This window comes from Manis pentadactyla, chromosome 13 (assembly GCF_030020395.1).
Source record: "Manis pentadactyla isolate mManPen7 chromosome 13, mManPen7.hap1, whole genome shotgun sequence".
In the NCBI taxonomy this organism is placed as follows: Eukaryota; Metazoa; Chordata; class Mammalia; order Pholidota; family Manidae; genus Manis; species Manis pentadactyla.
Window position 1 is genome coordinate 46,668,333 of NC_080031.1, and position 18,114 is coordinate 46,686,446.

Sequence of the window (18,114 nt, forward strand, 5' to 3'; positions counted from 1 at the left end):
TATTTATATTAAAAGCAAAGGCAGTAATAAGTAATAACATCTTACACCTTAACAGAAAAAGATTAACATACCAAGTTTAAAAATATCACAAACATTTTGGTGAAAAATTTACAGAAACAAATGAATTCATGAGCAATTAAAAATGAAAATTACACCCACAATAAGATGCTTTTATGTCCCTACCCGCGGGACTATCAACGGGGGTCGACGACCTGGAGGAGAGAATGAAGGGGCAAGGGACACAAAGAACGGACAGCAAGACAGGATGTCTGATCAAGCTGACACAGTTTATTGTTTGCAGGCTCAGTTTATACAGGTAGCAAGGAAGGTGTGGGTCAGAAGGTGAATGGGCCTTAGGTGGCGCCGGCGGGAAGGTGCAGAGGGGTGATTGAGCCTTGGCTGGCGCCGGAGGGAGCAGAGGACCCGGAAGAGAAGCAGGGAGTTCGCCATTTTGTGGGTGGGGGCCCTTGGAAGGGAGGTTTTAAGGGTGGGGCTTTCATAACCAAGCCTGCCTAAAGGCCCACACCACAGGTCTGCTCCCAACACTTTTACATGCTGAATTATGTGTAAGAAAAATTATGATTATAATGATTGTGAGAATGATAAAAGACCAAAACTGTCTTCTGTGGTAGAACAGGGTAGATTCTTTTTATGTGTTTGATGTACTTATTTTTACTGAAGTATAGTTGATATACAGTACTGTGTTGGTTTCAAGTATACAACAAAGAGATTTGATAATTATATACGTTTTAAATACTAACCTCTACTACTGTAGTTATTATCTGTCAATGAAGAAAGATGTTCAGAACTACTGACTATATTCTCTATGCTGTACTTTCATCCCTGTGACTAATTTATAGTTTGACTGAGATCAGAGTAGATCCTTCATGTGAAGCATCTGGAATCTGAATGTGACAGTACTGTCTTATTTAAAAAGGTAAATAATGTATTTATGTATACTCATTCTAGGATTATTTTATGTTATCAAAAATTTCTACGAGGCTTACATTTAATAGAATACTTTATATAAATTCTATTACTAATGTAAATACTATGGAGATTTAAATTAATTTAAAATAATGATATTTCTAAAAATATTTAAAGAAGACATAAGATTATCATATATAATTTTACTTTTTAGGTAAAATTATAGCTATAAGCAGTTTAAATTATTCTATTTCTGACATTTCATATACTATATATTTATGCATATTTACATTATTTATTAAAGTGTATGTTGAAAATAAGAAACCAAAGTAAATATATTTGATGGTGGGATTAGAGATTGGTTTATTTCTTCTTTTGTTTCATATGTTAAATTCCCTATTGTTCTGATAAAATGCATTTGGAGTGTGAAACGATAATCTTTAAAAAGTAACTCAAAGAATTTTAGTAAAAAATAAGTAATACCATTGATTCAAATTTATTTTTTCTTTACATAAAGAAAAGTGAAACCATGGTATCTTTTCAATACAAAATCAAGATGATAAACTAGGACATTCTTTTCTAAATGCAGCTTTTAATGCAGTATCACATTCTGAGCCAGGTAAAGGTAAGTGCCTGGAATAAATTCTGTATACACTGAGAGAACTAAAGACGTGATACAGGCTAATGGAACAAAATGGATATTCTGTAGTTAATTTTCAGAACACCCTGCAGTGAGGAAATGAGATAAACTCATGCATAGTCCTGGGAGCTTCGCATGCAGAAACTGAGATTGTGACCTATCTCCCCATATCTGGGTACAAGCCTCTTGCTTAGCCACAGAGTGTGAAACGATAATCTTTAAAAAGTAACTCAAAGAATTTTAGTAAAAAATAAGTAATACCATTGATTCAAATTTATTTTTGCTTTACATAAAGGAAAGTGAAACCATGGTATCTTTTCTGTAAGATACCATGGACTTTCTGTAAGAGGCACACATCCTCAGCACCAGATTGTGCTTCTGTGTCTTTAAGAAGAATACTATCGGACATTTGTAGAGCAATAATTAGAGAGCTTTTATAATGCTTTCATTTCAGTACTTTTATATTCTTTGGTGGAGTTTTGTGCCAAAAAGTAGCAGGCACTATTACCCCTGAGGTGGGCACTATTATATCCATTTCCTTGATGAGAATAGTGACTTGGAACTTACAAGTTATTTACATACAGTAATTTGAATTACTTTAGTTAAGACGAAGGAACCGGGTGTCCAATTTAGGACGTCGCATCTGAGACCTGGTGGGCCCCCCGTACCACGCTGGCCCCTCAGGCGCGCAGGGAACGGCTCAGGGGCTGGGGCTCCGGCTGAGAGTCCGCATGGAGAGCAGAAGTGCCTTGTTTCAGGGATAATCCCCACTTCACGTGTTCCTGTTCACGTCACTGAACAATGTAAACAATGCCCTGCTACACCGAAGGACTATACATTCCACAGATGAAAATTTGAATTTAATATTTCATCTGAAATATGTTATAGAGCCACTGCATTCACAGTGATGAGACAACCTGGGGGATCTAATGTAATTATCTATTAAGGACGTTGTGATTATAGGTCCCTGAGATGAACCCCAAGGGCTGCTCCTTACAGATACCCTTTTCATGTAAAAATCAAAACCTTATGGAGACAGAGTGTGTCCCATAGAACTATTTTAAGGGAACCTCCCCCCACTCCCCACCCCCATGTATCCCATGTTCTGAGACTCCCAGTAACGCTGCTAACGATTGCACTCTGAGTAAATGACAGGCTAGCCTTTCTACAAAATCCATTCACATCTTACTCGTAGTTTTGTCCAAACCCCAAAGGAATGGCCAATAATAGTTTCCCAGGGGGCTTCATCCTTCTGGGCTGCTCTGAGTGGCCTCAGCTGGAAATGGTTCTCTTCTGGGTTGTGATCCTCTTGTACACCATAACCATCATCACCAACTCAGCCATCATCCTGCTCTCCTGCGTGGACCCTCATCTCCACACCCCCATGTACTTCTTCCTCAGCAATCTCTCCTTTGTGGATCTTTGCTTATCCACAAATGCTGTGCCCCAGATGTTGTCCAACCTGTGGGGGCCAGACAAGAGCATCACCTACACAGGCTGTGTCCTCCAAGTCTGTGTGTTGCTCTGTCTTGGGGCCACAGAAGGTGTCATGCTGGTGGTGATGGCCTTTGACTGCTGCGTCGCTATCTGCCGGCCCCTGCACTACACCGTCATCATGAACCCTCCGCTGTGCTGGAAGCTGGTGCTCACGGCCTGGCTGTGCGGCCTGCTGGAGTCTGTGACACAAACCCCCGTCACATTCCAGCTGCCCTTCTGCGCCCACCACCGCCTGGATGCCTTTTTATGCCAAATTCCTGAGCTTATACGCCTGGTCTGTGGGGACACTGCTGTCAGTGAGTGGCAGATGACCATCTCTGCTCTCCTCTTCACCGTGGTGCCAGTGGGGTTGATCCTGACTTCCTATGGCTTCATAGCTCAAGCCTTGGGGAAAATCCAGTCTGAGGAGGGAAGGCAGAAGGCCGTTGCCACCTGCTCCTCCCACCTCAGCATGGTCGTCATGTTCTATGGGACAGTGGCCATGGTGTACACGGACCCTAAGAACCAACTTGCTTCAAAACATGGCAAGTTCTTCACCTTCTTCACCATGGTTACACCACTGCTGAATCCCCTCATCTACACCCTGTGGAACAAAGAGGTGAAGGGGACTCTGCAAAGACTCCTGAGGAAGGGGGGCAGTGTCAGGGGAAAGATGAATGTGATATTTTGAACCAGAGCAAATGTTTTAAATCATGGCATTACTCATTCTACATAAATAACTCTTTCAATCATCATATAAACAGGTATGTTTATCTCAGAGGAAGTACTTACTGTATAATTCTTTATTCCTGCATTTTAAAGTTGCATTTGGTGAAGAAAATGTGTATAAATATAATATCAATTTTGTCCATGTACTGTGTTTAAAATATATTTGTCACTGAGAAATTACTACTTTCAGAGTTAATGTTTAAAGAATTGCTACTATTATTTTGTAAACATAAGCAGCATGGGATGAACAATTTTAAATTTATTGAAATTTACCTTTTCAATAAATTATTAACGATCTGTTACATATGTGTTTTTGAATAAAAATATGAGGAAAATTTATATTATGGATTTTTCTCCATGAGTCTGAATGGGAGAAAATTTCCCCCTAATTACTCTAAGTCTTTATTACCTATGCAGTCTTTCCGTGGTAATTTGACTGTGAGGATGACATGTTGGGTACAAACGAGGCATGCCACCTGCACATGTAGTGCAATATTCTTCTATTTGGAATTTCCAGAAGGTGAATCCATGACAATGAAGTGCCTCTGATCTTCACTTCCTATCTGAGACCAGAAGAGGTGTGGGCGTCTTATTCCATGACACAAAGAATTGTGTATATTTAATCCAAACTTAATTTCTATGTGATTATAAATATGTTACATATTTAGGTAAATATGTTCTTCTACTTGTATAAACTAGGGCCATTTTATGATAAGACAAAGTAGGAAAAAGCAAAGGTATGTGACTCATGAATTCTCTGTGTCCTTTGTTGTGAATTTGCATAAACACAAATTTGCCTAAATTCAACTGAGTTTTTACAAATGCAACTTAGGTATAAAGTGTGGTCTCAGCAGGTTAGCACAATGATCGACTTGGAAATTTCCTTTAAGGTTTACTGAACATTTTCTAGACCTCTGTGCTATTAGAAACACCTAAGATACCACCCATGTAAATAAATTATAAGGCATAACCATTTTCTGGTTTATACCAGAGTCTTGCAGTGGTTACTAGGTGTCATTACCAAGTGTTAGTTTCAGGAGAGCAGACCCGGGTGTTGGTGAACAGTGGAATTGATATCACATGCATAAAAGCAAGAGTCTCAGCGGAAGGTGTTGCCTGAAGATGAGGGGAGGGGAATATTTGTGTGCTATGCTGTGGAGTCAAGCCGGAGTTCCTTTTGCAGAGCTGTTGCACGGACAGGGCATTTCATCAACAGGCTAATAAAACTTCTCGGAAGGAAGAATTGTGGAAAATACTTGTTATACTGTTGGGTGACCCAGTGAAGCTGTAGCTGTGTGTTTATTCTTTCTTTTCTCTTAGCGTTCCTCTATTGCTTTACTTTTTCCCCCAGTCAATTTGATTATCCAATCAATTCCTTCTTTAAAATAAACCTTACTATTTATTACATTTCTTTCTATTTTAAACTATTTTATCCTCCATTAATTGGTTGCTCCCTGTCGGTCTTCTTAGCTGTATGAATTGGTGTTTTGAACAGCATGCATCCTTGTGCATATACTGAGTCACAGCAGAGGGCACACACAAAGGTTGTGCTTGCTCAACTGATGGAGTTTGTTTAATATTTTAAGACATAATTCCAGTTAGCAATGCACCCCAGTAGCCTTATGCAAATTGGCACTGACCTTTACTTGCTAATGACTCAAAAATTTGGACACTAACTCTGAATAAAAATATAAAAAGGCAGCCATGCCATTACACAGTCTGTGAGACATAGAAGACGCCACTCAACAAGACAATATACATTGTTTTCAAGCATCCAGAAATGTTATTCATTATTGACCTCACGCTAGAGCATAAAACAAACCTACACACATTTGAAAACATTGAAATGCTACAGAGTGTGTTTTCTTACAATAATGTAATAACACAGGAACTCAACTACATAAAAAGTTAAATATTTTTAGGAAAGTCTATAAACACAGAAATTAAACAACATTTTTCTACTTGGCCACGGGCCAAAAAGGAAATCTCAAAGGAAAATGTCCAGGCAATAGAGCCATCAGTTGTGAACTCTAAACCTGGTAAGCCATCATTTAAGAGTAAGAGAAAAATCAATTAAAAGTACATTTTCAGATTTTTTTTAGACATGTTAATTTACCACTGACTGAAGAACTATAAAATTCAAGCATAAATACCTAAGGACCAAGAAACTGGGAGCTTTTTGAGAAAAGCTGGAGAGCAAAAGGATAACCCGTATTTAATTTAGGAGAGCCAAGAAAGGAACTGATTAGGCTGGCGGAGGGAGAGCTCATGAGCAAGGTACCTCACCCTGGAGGGACCCTCTGCCAGCTGAAGGTTGGAGTGACCAGGTATTTCTACACCCCGCAGGTGGACCGAAACAAGAGGCTTGGCTGCAAATGTGTGTATCAGGCCATTGAACCGATATCCTCACACCCACTTCATGAGGCTGAGTGACTATGCCTCCGCCAATCAGCACAACACTCCCATTTTACTTTACAGAGATGCTGAACACCTAGGGGCTCTGGAATTGGAAAAGTAGACAGAGCACAGGGTAAATACTGAATGAACACAACAGATTGTGAGGCATCCCAGCTCCATGTCCCCACTTGGGCTGTCGGTGCAGGGAGCCAGTTACCAGCCCTCTAGTCTTTTCAGAGAAAACAGGTCATCCCAAATAAAATACCTGTAGATACTTACATTTAGGGTTTCCCAAGTGAATGAATCACTTCAATTACAGTTCAGTGAAGCTCATCAGTTATTATGACCCACTCTGGTCCAGAAATCTTCCCAAATACAGAGAGGCAGGGATCAACTATCTTCTGAAAAAAACTTCTTAGGTAAAAAAGATGGATATCAAAACAAAATAAGAGGAAAAAAAGAATAGAATAAATAGTATATTCAGGGAACAAAAGGACTATCTCAAAAGGAAACTGATTTGTCTTCTCAAAGAGAAAAGTTCATGTGAATAGACATTAAACTAGAACATGATGATATGAAAATAGCATTGAAGACTATTTTAATTGGCTAATCATCTTTTTCTATTGTATTAAAATATTGTGAAATAATTGACAAATATAACTATGTATTTAAACTAGCACAATGTGAATACACACACACACACACACACATAAAGAAATGATGCTGCTCTGGTCAAGATAATTAACACCTTCACCTCACATAGTTAATTTTGTGTATGTGTGTGTGTGTGTACATGTGTGTGGATAAAATGAAGGTTCCTGTGGCCAGGATTCTCACCTGGCCCTGGTCAGCTAGCTCACTACGCATGTATGGGCAATGCATCATTATTGACTCTATGAAGAGCCCTGCCCAGTGCTCTGGGTGACACGGTGGCATGGCTGCAAGGCTGCCGGAGAGCAGAGCAGGGGCTGGAGTGGTGGCAGCGCCGAGGACAGAGAGTCCCAGAGGACGCCTGTGCAGACAGAGGGGCTCAGAGGCAGAGACCAGTTTGCTGCATGCAGACTTGCTCTGAGTGGATGGGATTTTAGTGACTAAACTGCCACCGTGGGAATAAAGTTGGGTATAACCCTTTCACCTCAAGAATGTTCTACTGTCATTTCTTTGGTCACATTGAATCCATAGTGAACTTGCCAGGGCTTAAACCCATTGGCAAGATGATGTGTGTGGTAAGAAAGCTTAAGCTTATTTTTAGTAATTTCCAGGTACACAATACATTATTACTTAACTACACTTTATATATCATGTTAGATCTTAGGAACTAACTCTTCCTACAATTGAAAACTTATACCCCTTGTTACATTTTGCTATTCTTCCCTCTCCCCTGTCTGTGGCAACCATTCTAATCTACACTTCTTTGAAATCAGCTTTTTTATTTTTAATTTATAATCCACATATACATGATACTATGCAATATCAGTCTTTTTCTTTCTGGCCTATTTCACACAGCATAATTCTTTCCAGGCTCATACATGCTGCAATTGGCAGAATTTCTTTCACATTTATAACTTAGAAATATTACATTAAATGTATACAAATATATATTTTTTCTTTATTCATGCATACATGAAGGAAATTTAGGTCATTTCCATATCTTGACTATTGAAAATAATGCTGCAATAAACACAGATGTGCAGCTATCTTCTCAAGATTCTGTGTTTGACCCACTTTGATGTACGTCCAGAAGTGAGGTTGCCACACCATATGGCAGCTCTATTTTTATTTGTTGAGGAACTACCAAACTGTTTTCCGTAATGTCTGTACTAATTTGCATTCCAGTTTACAAGATTTCCATTTTCTCCGCATTACCATCAACATTTATTGATAAGAGTCACCCTAACAGGTGTGACGTGATATCTCATTTTAGTTTTGATTTGCATTTCCCTGATTATTCATGATGTGGAGCCCATTTTATATATCTACTGGCCATTTTTGTGCTTTTTTTGGGAAAAAGTTCTATTTAGGTCTTCTGACCATATTTTGATTGGATTGCTTGCTTTTTTTTGTTACTGAGTTACATGAGTGACATATATTTTTGATATTAACCCCTTATCAAAGATCTGGACTGGAAACATTCTCCCATTATGTACGCTTTTAAATTTTTTGTGTGTTCCCTTTGCTGTACAGAATTTTGTTGGTTTCATGTATCCCATATGTTTATTCTTTTGGTCTTTTACCCAAGCAATCATTGCCAAGGTTGGTATCGAGTGTCTTTCTCCCTAGGGGTTTTCTAGGAGCTAGGATTTCATCTATATGCGTCTAAGTCTATAATCAATTTCAAGTTAATGTTTGTGAATGGTGTAAGAGAAGGGTCTATTTTCATTCTTTCACATGTAGATATTCACACAGATTCTGTATGAGTTTTACGTTCTGTTTTCATGCTTCATTTTTCCCTTTATGGGTATTATAATGAAAGATGGAGCTAAATTTAAAGCAGTAGATTAAATAAATTTTTCTTTACTTGCACAGTTCTGCTAAAATACTTGAGACTGACAAATTGGCCAAGAAAGTGCACTTTCTTTGGAGAGAGAAACAGAGAATGACACACACACTCTCACTTACCTTCAGCTTCTAAACCTTTAATGAAAGAGAGAAAAATCTAAATACATGGATGAATATGCTTAATGAGAGCTTACTTATTTGATTAATTTAATAAAATAACAGTCATGATTTACTTCACAAATTAGCGTATCACAATTCTGAATTATATTTCTGTTTTTCTTAGTATAAATGACCTGATATAGCAAAACTTGTCCATTTTCTGGTTTAAACTGACCTTGTGGAGAAATGGTCTTATATTTCTAAGTTTATTACAATGCATGTATAAAATATGTGAAAATGTAGTAGAGTGTGTTTCAGATTGGATAGGTATATATACTAGGAAACAATTAATTTTTGCCTAGAAGGTGAGTTGGATGGCTTTTCAAGAAAGCTAGAGAGTGAAGGTAACATTAAGTTGAGCTTTTAGGAACAAGTAGACAAGGTCTTAGACTAAGTGTAGAATGGGTTTGCACAAGAAAGAAAGTTGATGGCACTGTTGGAGAAAGCAAGGCATTTTCTGTAGACAGAATGAAGAATCCTGGAGTTCACGAGAAGGATGTTTGGGAAGAACGAAACACTCTCGTGGTTTGAGTCTGTCGGCTTCTTGTGGACTTTTTGTCTTTACTACTCGCTATGGCTCTGTACAAGCAGACATGACTTGAAACAAAATGCCCATCAGCCAAGAGCAGCCCCCTAAGATGATGCACTCAGTTCATATCTGCTCTGAACCAAGAGGGCGTCTCATTACCAGTGTTCTCAAGGCGGAGTTCACACCTTTGTTTCTTGGAGTATAGATAATGGGGTTTAAGAGTGGAGTGACTATGGTGTAGTCCCTGGTTTTTGGAGCTACTCCTTGCTGGCTGAAGGTATATGAAAATGATGGTTCCGTAGAAAATAATGACCACAGCCAAGTGGGAGGAGCCAGTCCCAAGGCCTTCTGGCGGCCTGTGGCTGGTCTGATCCTCAGTAAAGCTTAGTGACAAAGCCATAGGAGACTGATACGAGTGACACAGGGGCAAGTAGATAGAGCACACTGGACACAAAGAGTTGTACCTCATTGAAAGTTGTGTCCACACAGGCCAGTTTGATGAGCATAGGAACCTCACAGAAGATGTGGTGTCGTTTGTGATGCCGGCAAAGGGGCAGCTGCAGAGTAAAGCGTGCACTGAGCTAAGGAGGTGATGAGGCCACTGATCCAGGCTGTGCTAGCCAGTAGAGCTGCACCACACAGGCCCCACGACTAATGTTCTTGTCGTTCTTACTCATGGCGACCAGCAGCTGTGGGGCAACAGTGGGGTGAAGCCAAAGTCCACACAAGACAGGTTGCCAAGGAAAAAGTACATTGGCGTGTGGAGTTTGGGTTCCAGGCAAGACACCAAAATGATGGCCGTGTTCCCCAGAATGTTAAAGATGTAGAAGAGCAAAATGACGACAGAAAGGATCCTCCCTAGTCGGGGCTGCTCAGAAAATCCCAGCAGAACAAACCCCTTTCAGAGCTGTCTTTGCGTTCCCCCATTGTCCTGCAGACTTCAGTTCATCAAAGGGTTACTTTCTGGGGAAAGGAGGTGACGAGGTCGGCCATGGTGGAGCAGGGCTGGGGCCAGGACGGGCGCCTTCCTTCTGTGCCGTTCAGCATGTTGTCAAGGGCACTTTGCTCAACACACATCTTTTGGTAGGAAATGCCTTCCGCTTCTGCGTCCTTGAAGCAGATTTCAGATTTCACTCCTTCTAATGGGACCCACTAGAGCGCCAACACCACCACGGTGCCCTCTTGTTTCCACCCACGACCCAGTAGGGCATCACACTCCCCTCATTATTCCTCTACGGAGGTACCTTTGCAGACTTACTGATGCTCGTTTGTGAGACTCTCTGCTATCGGTTTTGGTTTGATATTCTTAGAAGAGTCTTGCATCATGCACTTTTAAATTACACAATGGTGGAAAAATATGGAGGAGGCATTAGGAAAAATAACAAGTGTGCGTGGAGACAAAGTAGGTGAGAGGTTGCCAGTGACGGCGCACCTCCAGCGCGGAGAGGAGCTTTGAAGCGATGTGCAGAGAAAGAAAGTGCTGACGAGGTCGCCTCGCAGGCAGAGGGCAGAGGGCAGATGAGAATCAAATCAGCATCGAGTGGATGCCACTTACTGATCTGGGTGCTGACATTCACTTTGAGCAGAGTTTTAGCTGCTGACATTTTAGCTAAATACCCAGACAGCAATCGAACACATTATTCCATGGTTGCTTTTCACGTCCCACCTCCTTCTCTTTTTCTATGTCCTTTCCCGTTATTTTTGATATGTCTAGATTATGGTAGTTTATGAGACTTTAGGGATAGATCAGAGAAGGAGCTTGTTTTGGCTCTCTCTCTCTTTTGTAGGTATTTCCAGTTGAAACAAGCACTTCACACCTTTTCCTTTTAAGACCCAATGTTGATTAACTTTTGAAATATTTTAATGCTGCTTATAGTCACCTAATATTTATTATTTTTGTTTGAAAATTTGTTCTGAACACATCACATTTTAGTATATAATATTTGAAACATAAAAAATATAACTATACTCCAAAAAAGAAATACAGATGGCCAACAGACACATGAAAAGATGCTCCACATCGCTAATTATCAGAGAAATGCAAATTAAAACTACAATGAGGTATCACCTCACACCAGTAAGGATGGCTGCCATCCAAAAGACAAACAACAACAAATGTTGGCGAGGCTGTGGAGAAAGGGGAACCCTCCTACACTGCTGGTGGGAATGTAAGTTAGTTCAACCATTGTGGAAAGCAGTATGGAGGTACATCAAAATGCTCAAAACAGACTTACCATTTGACCCAGGAATTCCACTCCTAGGAATTTACCCTAAGAACGCAGCAATTAAGTTTGAGAAAGACAGATGCACCCCTATGTTTATTGCAGCACTATTTACAATAGCCAAGAATTGGAAGCAACCTAAATGTCCATCAATAGATGAATGGATAAAGAAGATGTGGTACATATACACAATGGAATACTACTCAGCCATAAGAAAAGGGCAAATCCAATCATTTGCAGCAACATGGATGGAGCTGGAGGGTATTATGCTCAGTGAAACAAGCCAAGCGGAGAAAGAGAAATACCAAATGATTTCACTTATCTGTGGAATATAAGAACAAAGGAAAAACTGAAGGAACAAAACAGCAGCAGAATCACAGAACTCAAGAATGGACTAACAGGTACCAAAGGGAAAGGGACTGGGGAGGATGGGTGGGTAGGGAGGGATAAGGGGGGGAGAAGTAGGGGGGTATTAAGATTAACATGCATGGGGGGGTAGGAGAAAAGGGAGGGCTGTACAACACAGAGAAGGCAAGTAGTGATTCTACAACATTTTGCTATGCTGATGGACAGTGACTGTAAAGGGGTTTATAGGGGAGACCTGGTATAGGGGAGAGCCTAGTAAACATAATATTTGTCATGTAAGTGTAGATTAGTGATACCAAAAACAAAGAAAAAAAAAAAAAGGGCAGTTCCTGTGTGGTAACCTCCAACGAGTTCTACACAAGGGTATAAAGGGCATATAAAAGTGTAGGCAAAGGGTCTGTTTGTGTTTATACAGAGGATCAAAGCCTAATTGGGCTACCCCGAAAATGAACTAAGATACGATATGAAAAAGAACTTCCAACATCAGCACTCTCTGGAAGACTCATGCCAGAAGATGATCATCAAAAAACCCCAACAAAGATCCACGCACTGCTACAGCTGTAGATGCACTCATCCCACCAGTTCCTGGACTTGCCATGGGAATGAGGAAGGAGATATCTAAGCTGGCCTGTGCATACAGTAAAACAACAAATTTGACTGGATCTATACTGTTGGAACTCAACCAAGAATTTGGGGAAGTGCAAATTGTAGCGCTCCAAAGTCTTACAACTACAGACTATTTACTGTTAAAAGAACATATGGCATGTGAACAGTCCCCAGGAATGGGTTGTTTTAATTTGTCTGATTTCTCTCATACTGTTCAAGTTCAGTTGGACAATATCCACCATGTCATAGATAAGTTTTCACAAATGCCTAAGGTGCCTAACTGGTTTCCTTGGTTTCACTGGAGATGGCTGGTAATTACAGATATGCTTTGGTTATGTAACTATACTCCTATTATGTTAATGTGTGTGCGCAATTTAAGTAGTAGCTTAAAACCTATTCATGCTGAAGTACTCTACAAGAAGATATGCCAAAGAAATAATCAATCTTCCCATGTTCTCTTCCGCCTGCTACTTCTATAGCTTTTCTTCTTCCTTCCTAATTACAACCCTTAAATAGAATTTGTGCCTCGTATCAAATTTACCGAGTATCATGATTCTTCCAAGTGGTAAAGATACCTCAAGACAAATGCTGGGCATAGAAGCCACAGGGCATAAATATGCAAAGAAGTAAAAAGCTAACCTTTTCAAACAATAAGGCTTCCCTCTCACTTACCAACTTCACATTTCCCTGTATGGCCCCGGAAGATGACTGGTTAGCCAGAGACAGGTAAGATTCCTCAAGGGAGGAACAACCTAAGACAGGCACAGTCGCAGGGGGTCCATCAGGTGAGAAATTGGGGATCAAGAGAGGTGAGGCTTAGAACCTCACTCCCCCTGTTCTGAGAGAAATCTTCTGCATACATGGATGTTTTGTTGCCCTGGTCTAGCTTGGATTAACACATAGTCTACAGGCACACACCTGATCATCTACATTTGCTCTCTTACAACACTAAACTATGTTTTCTACCTTTATCTTGTATCTACCTACCACTTCAGCATTTTATTAAAAATAATAATAATAAAGAGAGAAATGTGGTATCCACATATAAATCAAGTATAAAAACCAAATGAGTATTCATATTTGAACTGACTGTTTAGAGTTCATAATGCATGAGCAAAACCGAAAGCTTCTGTGATGGCTGCCCTTGTACTGTTCACCATGTAACTTATTCATTATGTAAGAATTTGTTCTCCATGTAAGAAATTGTTTGTTATGCCTCAGAAGATTGGAGACTGATGAAAATTAGGCTTGGGGTGGATTAATGATTGTGCATTGAGCATTGACTCCCCTATACAGAATTTTATTGTCGTTAACAACCATTTGATCAATAAATGTGAGAGATGCCCTCACCAAAAAAAAAAAAAAAAAAAAAAGGACAGACTTCCAATGGTAAAATAAATAAGTAACCAGGATGTAATGTATAGCATAAGGAATATAGTCAAGATATTGTATTCTGTATGTATGTAACATATATACAACAATATGTAACAGCCTGGTAGGGTGATAGCTGGAACCTCGAATTATGTATATAAATGTTCTACTACTGTGTTGTACACTTGAAACTAATGTAATGTAATACTGTGCGTCAACTACCCTTCAATAAAAAATAATTATTAAAAAAAATATAACTATAAAAATAATACTTTCGTATAATAGCTTCATTCAAATATGATCCCCGTTAACTGCTTAGTGTACTAGGAAAAACAGCTTAGTGATGATGAAAGCTCTCATCTCCACATTCTTCAGTTATCTTCTGTACTTTTACCAACAATCCACATGTCTATATTTATTATTTATAATGAATACAAACATTAAATTGGTGGTCATCCAAATATACTATAATCATTTCTTAGATAAATTCTTTTCTTAAATAATCATTTCTTAATTAAATATCTACATTTTTCATTTTTGATACCTTACTATGTAATGAATAAAGTTGTCAAAGATGAAGGTATTTGAAGATACAGTAAAAAATCATTTCTTAAATAAATACCTATTTTTTTCATTTTTGATACCTTACTATGTACTGTGTATACTTACTGTGCACACCTAACCTTGTTTTTTATTAGTTATCCTATGCCAAAAGCTTAAAGAAAACAGGAAAGTTATCTCATTTTCAAAGACTGCATCCACTTCCATCACAGGGCAAATGTTACTTAACAATTGTTTTATTACATGTCATTAAAGTTGGTTAGAGTTTATTACTATGATTGTTAGTATTGCCAAAAATTTTAGCATGCATTTACTTATACTTGTATCTGTTTACTTTAAAGATTCCCAGAAATAGAATTAGTTATCAACTATAAGAAAATTAATATAGTTTGAAAATCTTACATATACAGTACAATAAATGCTCTTTCCTGGAGTGTTTGAAAGGTGATGTCAGCTCACCATAAACAAATTTAATTTTATTAATTTTACATACTAATGCCACTTGTGAAAATCATTATTTTAGTATTTATTTTAACTTGAGGTTATCTGTTACTCACATGCATTGAATTTTGCTTTACCTATTCTTATATTTTGCTCTTTTGAAATTGATACATAAAGTGACTTATTGATGCAGCTAGCAACAGAGCTCCTCTGTTCTTTTTCACACAAATATTTTATTTGACCAATATTCAAAGTTAATATTGAAGTGATCCTGTCAAATGTCAAACCAAAAACAGAGCAGAATGTGTAAAAGGAAAGAGCCTGGGGAGGAGGTGTTGGAGCTAAGAGAGCAGCATCATCCGAAGGGGACCAGCACCCCAGTAATGGCCAGGGGTGAGGAGAGAACAATGAGCAAGACAGTGGGATGAACCATTGGAGTGCGTTCAACAAGCAGCAGGGATGGAGAAACCGGGCAAGAGTCCCCAGTGCCTGCAACACCTGAGAACTGTTGTTATAAAACAGGTCTGAATCACGATACAATGCTAAACCTTGATTTATGACCAAACAAGTATTAATAAAGCAGTTTAACCATGAGAGAACTTCATGAGGCTGAAATACAAGAATTCAGAGATGTGATGACCAGTCCAGAGGTGCTGAGGAACAGACAATAGAAATATGTGAAATGGGAATCGACCCGAGTCAGAAAGAATCTGAAGAAAATCATAGAGATTAAATTCAGTTGTGGCTTCATGGTATGTATGTGGAAGTAAAGTGATCTGTAAAGTGAATGAATAAAGTTGTCAAAGATGAAGGTATTTGAAGATACAGTAATAAATATTAAGAAATATTAAATTAAGATTGGATGATGTGGAAGAGAAATAGTTCAGAAAGGATTTATTCTTTCTTATGCTAATTCCAATAGACACTAGAGACAAAGGATATTTTACTCTTCATAAAGTAGATTCTATACTCAATAAAAGGATTGTTAAAAGATAACTAAACAAATATACAAATTTTGCAAAAAGAAAAAAAAATAAAGCACATAGTAAAGACTTTAAAATAAAAATATGAAAAGAACATAAAATAATATAAAATGCAAGAGAATATAGTATAAACTTATTGGACATGTCAAGACATATCACAGGGTTTAGCACACTCATTAGAAGAAAAAGATTACTAGTCTCTCTGACAATCTCTGTCCCCAGATAAACTGGCCTGTTTCTTTAAGTCAATAAGATCTTCACTATTTGATTAATAGAGACTTCTTCGACAATGTACTTTACTTTTATTCACAATAGTAAACACTCCTCACATATTTTACAATGACTTGTGTATTATCAGTCTCCAAAATAAAACGTAAATCCAGAGGTTGTGACTTCTTCCCCATTTTACCACTGGTGCCTCCCCAGTGCCTAGCACAGTGCCTGTGACACTGCAGACGGTTCAAAACAAATGTTTGCTTAAGGAATACACTACACTACTTAGAAGTCACATCAGCAAGATGGTAGAATAACTGATCCCCAGCTTTAGTCTACCTCATGAAAATATGGATCAGCTACTATCCACAGACAAGAACCCCTTTGCAGAAAACCCAAAACGTGGGGTTGAGTCTGAAGCATCCACTGGAGAAAAACTGAAATAACCCACATTAGATGAAGAGTAGGGGGTGTGGCTTCACATTAACTGGGGGAAGTGGCTTCACGTGAACTGCATCACCCCTCCCCCCAGGCCAGCACACCTACACTGTGGCTCCCCTGTGGGGAGAAGAGAGTCCCAGGCAGGCACTGGGCCTCTCAGAACTCTGGAGCACTGCCCCTGGGGCCCGTGTCTTCCCACGTCATGGGGGACGCTGACTGGGGAAGGGGCAGTGATCACGACCTGGGCCCGTCTGGGAGACATGGGGGTGAGGCTCACCAAGTGCACAGATCTTGCTCACAGTACTGTGTCCTCGTTGGACACTCCGCCTGGGTAGGCAGTTCAGCAGAAGCTTCACCGTCCCTGGAGGCAAACTGCAGCCCCGCACGGCCAGTGAGCACAATCGGTGGTTCTGTCGGGCTGAGGTCCCCAGCCCTGGGTCCAGTCCTCTGCTGGGGCCAAGACTGTGACCCCACCCTACTGCATACAGAGGCAGCCTGTAGCCCCAGCAGATGTGGGGTACGGCCTGATGCTCCATCTTGCCTGGAACCCCAGTTGGTGACCCTGCCCAGCCCAGCACAGGCAGCGGGCTTGCCTGACAGTGGAGTCTTGTCTGCAGTCTCACTGGAAGCAGAGTCCAGCCAGTGATGCCACTTGGGAGTGGAATGCAGCCTGCATCTCCACCCAAGCAGAGATGGTGGCAGAGCCCGGGCTGAGGCTCAGCAGGACCACAGAACTCAGCCTGCAGTTCCATCCACCTTCAGAACCGTGTGACTGGCACTGCCTGTAAGGAGTCACAGCCTGTACCCCTAGCTGACCAGGGAGCCCAGCCACCCTCTAGGTCTCACTGCAGAGCCCAGCCAGCCGACCTGCCCCAGCGGGCCCTGGCAGAGGTCCTAGCTGACCTCAGAGTGCAGGCACTGGCCGTGCCTGAGCAGAGCCTTCGGCAGAACTCCCCGACTTCCCTGCATGTGATCCAAGCTGGCCTGGCAGGAACATAAGCTCGGGATGACTGGGAAAAGTCTTTCTCCACCAAAATGAACGGGTAAGGAAAGGGAAAAAGGATCACTTCCTCAAATATGTAGACGTCCACATAAGGGTGCAAGGTTCCCGGAGGTGATGGGGAACATGTCATCACTGAAAGCTAATAAAGCTCAAATAGCTTACCCTAAAGAAAGGGAGATTTATGAACTGACAGATAACTCAGAATGGCTATTTTAAGTAAGTTCAGTAAGATACATAAAACCCAGATATACAGCTAAATGAAATTAGGAAAATAATACATGAATTAAATGTGATGTTCAACAAGGAAAAGGAACTATAGACAAAAACAAAAATCTTGTAGCTGAAGAATACAATAATTGATCAGAAAATCCAAATTGTGACCTTCAAGATAAGACTTGATTATGAAGAACAAATCAGTGAACTTGAAAACAGTCATTTGAAATGATCCATTCAGAGGAATAAAAAGAAAAAAGAGTGAGAACTGTGAAAAAATCCTACAGGACTTGTGAGACACCATCAAAGCACAGTATGAGTGTCGTGGGTGTCCCAGA

The 18,114-nt window shown here is 39.9% G+C and overlaps 1 protein-coding gene and 1 pseudogene across 1 annotated transcript; one reads left to right on the top strand and one right to left on the bottom strand.

Moving 5' to 3' along the window:
* The first annotated feature begins 2,783 nt into the window (after positions 1-2,783).
* On the top strand, positions 2,784-3,734 carry LOC118926137 (olfactory receptor 15-like). The gene has a single exon (XM_036912686.2). The coding sequence runs from the start codon at positions 2,784-2,786 to the stop codon at positions 3,732-3,734; it is 951 nt and encodes a 316-aa protein (XP_036768581.2).
* Positions 3,735-9,479: 5,745 nt separating this feature from the next.
* On the bottom strand, positions 9,480-10,403 carry LOC130680176 (olfactory receptor 2G6-like; annotated as a pseudogene).
* Between the last annotated feature and the right edge of the window lie 7,711 nt (positions 10,404-18,114).

What these genes read in the sequence shown, in the direction of transcription:
- LOC118926137 (XM_036912686.2), top strand. Translation starts at nt 2,784, where the DNA reads ATGGCCAATAATAGTTTCCCAGGGGGCTTCATCCTTCTGGGCTGCTCT.